Here is a 4,890-nt window from a genome sequence, read left to right as displayed (position 1 = left end):
TGAAAAACAAGTTTTAATGACTCCAACCTAAGTGTATGTAAACTTACGACTTCAACTGTATGTATATACAGTTCCAGTCTGTTATACACAATATATTTATGTCAACATTCACCAATGTGTGCCATGCTGATTACAGCCTTGGCATGCCAATGTCCCACCTCCTATTTATCTGTCATTCAGAATGGGGAAGAAAACTGTACACCATTTTTATGTGACCTAGTTTCTCTAAGCTCCACCCCTTGACTTGTTATCCGAATACAGGAAGACAAGCTCGCCTCTCACAGGCATCAGGTTTCGTTGCGGTTGTTCACTCTCTCACTCTTTCTGACACACAACACAAGACTGGGATTTACATTTTTAGTAGAAACAGATAGAAAATTGGAAACGCCAATAACGGACAGTTAGAAGGGAAGGTTATTAAAAAGGCAAGTAAATCATTCTGTAGTCCTGTATCTGCAGATCGATGATGGAAACACCCATTCCTGTTCCTGAACTGCTGTTAGCCATTTTAAATGAGCTAATCACTGAAGACCTTAAAACATTCCAGTGGTACCTGACTCAGGTTGTGCTCGGCGATTTTCCTCCCTTCCCTAAGAGCAAGCTGGAGAACACGGACAGGCTAACCACTGTGGATAAGATGATCAAGACCTCAAGCTATGAGGGAGCTGTGAAGGTGTCACTAGAGATCCTGAGGAAGATGAACCACAACAATCTCGCTGAGAAACTACAGAGAGACAGCCAAATATCCTGTCCTGTGTGCCACGACATCCTCAGGGATCCTGTTATACTGTCATGCCACCACAAAGTCTGCACAGTCTGTCTACATGAATTCTGGAACCAGAAAGATTCTCGGCAATGCCCTGTGTGCAAGAAGAGGATCTTAATGGATACAGCAAGGTCTGAGGTGCTCTGCAGTTTGCACAGTGAGAAATTCAAACTCTTCTGCCTGGAGGATAAAAAGCCAATCTGTGTGGTATGTCAGACTTCAAAAAACCACAAAAACCATAACTGTAGCCCCATAGATGAAGCTGCACAGGATCAGAAGGAAGAACTCCAGACAGCACTGAATTCCTTAAAGGAGAAGCTTGCGGTCTTTAGTAAAATTAGCCAAACCTGTGCTGAACACATCTTGAGCCAGGCCCAGCACACAGAGGGTCAAATTAAGGGGCAGTTTGAGAAGCTTCACCAGTTTCTACGAGAGGAAGAGGCAGCCAGGATAGCTGAACTAAAAGAGGAAGAAGAGCACAAGAATCGAGTGATGAAAGAAAATATTGAAGAAATGAGCAGAGAGATATCATCACTTGCAAACACAATCAGATTCTTAGAGGAGGAGCTGAAAGCTGAAGACCTCTCATTTCTGCAGAACTATGAGTCCACAAAGGAAAGAGCCCAATGCAAACTGCCAGATCCAATGCTGGTCTCAGGAGTGCTGATAGATGTGGCTAAATACTTGGGCAACCTGCAATTTAGAGTCTGGGAGAAGATGCATGAGATTGTGAAATACACTCCTGTGATTCTGAACCCCAATACTTCCCAACCACATCTCATCCTGTCTGATGATCTGACCAGTGTGAGACACCGTGATGAAGACAGCATCAATGACAGTGATGAAACACGGCAGCTTCCTGACAACCCAGAGAGGTTTGATACCTTTAGAATGGTCCTAGGCTCCGAAGGCTTTAATTCAGGGACACACAACTGGGACATTGAGGTTGGGGACAATACTCACTGGTCACTGGGTGTGATTACAGAATCTTTCCAGAGGAAGGAAGAAGTAAAGAATGGATACTGGCAAATCCGATTCACTGGTGGTAAATATGATACACATTCTCCATCAGGGTCAGACACTCTCCTTACTGTGAGACAGAAACCCCTGAGGATCAGAGTGCAGCTGGACTGGGATGGAGGTAAGCTGTCATTCTCTGACCCTGATAATAAGACAGTTCTACACACATTCACACACACTTTCACTGAGAAAGTCTTTCCTTTTTGCCTTAATGGCTGTAAACTCCACCCTGTGAGGATTTTACCAGTGAAGGCCTGTGTGACAGTGGAAAAGCCCAATGAGACCTTCTTACAGGACACAAGTGTCAGAGGCTTAACAGTGAACACCCACAATGATTATGATATGTTCGATGAGGACATTGATGAATTTGAGGAGGAATACGATGAATGTGCAGACCCTGAAGATGAAGATGATGTAGATGATGTAGATGATGTATATGAAGAAGATGAAGACGAAGAAGAAGAAGATGATTATTAATAAGATGACAAATATGATACTGTCTCGATCTCCAACAGTGGAACAACAGTTAAACTATAGTATAAGTACAATATATGCAGGGTGTGGGAATGGATTTGGATGTTCTTATGAAGAAACTAAAATGACTGTAGGTAATTTTTTTATGTAACTGAATATTATTTCTGAAAATCAGCAGAATGGAAAAATCATATTTTGACTATATTCTTTTTTTATATGACTCCAAATATGTTTTAACTGTAAAATCAATGGCTGAGTCTTTTCACTTTAATTGTTAATAAAAACATTGGTTTGGAAAAGTTGTCATGGAGAATCGTAACCGAATGTAACACTTACAAGAACTTGTGAATTCAATATAGGCTTTTAATACAAACATATGGTCCGCGGAACACACCCTTTTCCAGAGCACTGGCTCTGATTTATACACATACAACATATGAGTCCATCCCACATGCAAATGAAGTTACTTCCCTCAGTCCATCTGCCACCGTTATCTTTCAATCTGTGCTTCCTGCTTGATCACGCCCAATAACGCCCATATCTGCTTTCAGACAAGTTATAATGGCCCATATCTGCTTTCAGTCAAGTTATAATGATGACAGGACCTCTTCATGTCCCAAAAATAATACATGCCCATCTTATGTTCAGCTTGGTGTGGTCTTTGGTATGTCTGTCCTTATTAGGACTAGTAGACTATGTGTCTCTTCTCTTCATGTCCTAAAAATATATGCCCTATGTCTATAGTCCATCAGTTGATCATTTGGCTGACCCCCTCCTTTGTATGTCCCTCTGACCTTGCCCCTCTGACCCCTCTGCCCAGCTGTTCTATGCTCTCATGGCCTTATTTTGGCTTCCTGTCCTATACAATAGACAATGCATTTTACCAGAATGGCAAATGCACCTCAAGTGTGTCTTTCTCTTGTGGTACAGTATTATGTTTCTCCCTATATGTACATCTCGCTCCCACAAAACCCTCCTCTGGTGCTTATTTAGCACCAAAAACTACACTAAAAGGACATATAGGGTGGAGGCCAATACCAACAGTTGACAAAAACATTAACAAAAATAAAGCTTACAAATCACCTGGACCAAACATCTCCAGATCCTATTTGAAACATAAAACACTTACAAAACCCAACTAGACCAAACATCTCCAAAAAATAACATAGATAGAAGTAAAAGATCTAGTCTGTAAAGAATAAAACACTTAATCAATCATTATATTGTGAAGAAGCAATGAGCATGTAGTATGCCCACACATCCAGAAACAATCAGCTATTCCTTAATCCTGATTCTTTAACATTTCAAGATATAATGTTACTTGAGTTATATTACCACATTTTACCTTTGTTTTTTACAATCATTACTTTATCAAATTGACTAACTCCTGCAGTTTCTATTACCCAAATAGTTTATTCAATTAACTATAGTGTTTCCCACATCCATCCCATTATCTCCATAGTTGTAGAAACATTCATTTTTTTCACTTTTCTTTCCTTTTTACAATAGTAAACCCATCATTATGAGGATCATTCAATTCAGTTCTTATGTTGCACATTCATGTTCTCCCAATATATTTTTATTTAATTCACTTCTGCCTTTAGTGTTACCTAGTGCCAAACTGCATTCTATGTTACACAAAGGAATGTAATATTTTCTCTGAATACATTGAACATTTTACATTTAACACATTCTTCAAATGATGCAAGTTCAGGTACTATCAAAAGATCAGACAAAGGTGAATTTCTACACAAAATACAATTGTCCATCCTATGTTTGTTTTTGATGTATACTTAGCCCATTCATACCACTCATTCTTCACTACTTCTTCTCGTGTGGCGTCCTTGAGTGGTTCTGATTCTGAGATACAGTGGGGCAAAAAAGTATTTAGTCAGCCACCAATTGTGCAAGTTCTCCCACTTAAAAAGATGAGAGAGGCCTGTAATTTTCATCATAGGTACACTTCAACTATGACAGACAAAATGAGAAAAAAAATCCAGAAAATCACATTGTAGGATTTTTAATGAATTTATTTGCAAATTTTGGTGGAAAATAAGTATTTGGTCAATAACAAAAGTTTATCTCAATACTTTGTTATATACCCGTTGTTGGCAATGACAGAGGTCAAACGTTTTCTGTAAGTCTTCACAGGTTTTCACACACTGTTGCTGGTATTTTGGCCCATTCCTCCATGCAGATCTCCTCTAGAGCAGTGATGTTTTGGGGCTGTTGCTGGGCAACACGGACTTTCAACTCCTTCCAAAGATTTTCTATGGGGTTGAGATCTGGAGACTGGCTAGGCCACTCCAGGACCTTGAAATGCTTCTTACGAAGCCACTCCTTCGTTGCCCGGGCGGTGTGTTTGGGATCATTGTCATGCTGAAAGACCCAGCCACGTTTCATATTCAATGCCCTTGCTGATGGAAGGAGGTTTTCACTCAAAATCTCACGATACATGGCCCCATTCATTATTTCCTTTACACGGATCAGTCGTCCTGGTCCCTTCGCAGAAAAACAGCCCCAAAGCATGATGTTTCCACCCTCATGCTTCACAGTAGGTATGGTGTTCTTTGGATGCAACTCAGTATTCTTTGTCCTCCAAACACAACGAGTTGAGTTTTTACCAAAAA

At 40.2% G+C, this 4,890-nt stretch overlaps 1 protein-coding gene across 1 annotated transcript; it reads left to right on the top strand.

Annotated features, from left to right (window-relative positions):
* Nucleotides 1–279: 279 nt before the first annotated feature.
* LOC139389443 (E3 ubiquitin-protein ligase TRIM35-like) lies at nucleotides 280–2,553 on the top strand. Its single transcript, XM_071136205.1, has one exon. The coding sequence runs from the start codon at nucleotides 464–466 to the stop codon at nucleotides 2,261–2,263; it is 1,800 nt and encodes a 599-aa protein (XP_070992306.1). The 5' UTR covers nucleotides 280–463; the 3' UTR covers nucleotides 2,264–2,553.
* The last annotated feature ends 2,337 nt before the right edge of the window (nucleotides 2,554–4,890 follow it).

Source organism: Oncorhynchus clarkii, chromosome 30 (assembly GCF_045791955.1).
Source record: "Oncorhynchus clarkii lewisi isolate Uvic-CL-2024 chromosome 30, UVic_Ocla_1.0, whole genome shotgun sequence".
Taxonomy (NCBI): Eukaryota; Metazoa; Chordata; class Actinopteri; order Salmoniformes; family Salmonidae; genus Oncorhynchus; species Oncorhynchus clarkii.
The sequence above is the reverse complement of the archived record's forward strand: the minus strand, read 5'-3'. Positions and strand labels throughout refer to the sequence as shown.

Coding starts and splice junctions, on each gene's coding strand:
- LOC139389443 (XM_071136205.1), top strand. CDS start 464: ATGATGGAAACACCCATTCCTGTTCCTGAACTGCTGTTAGCCATTTTA.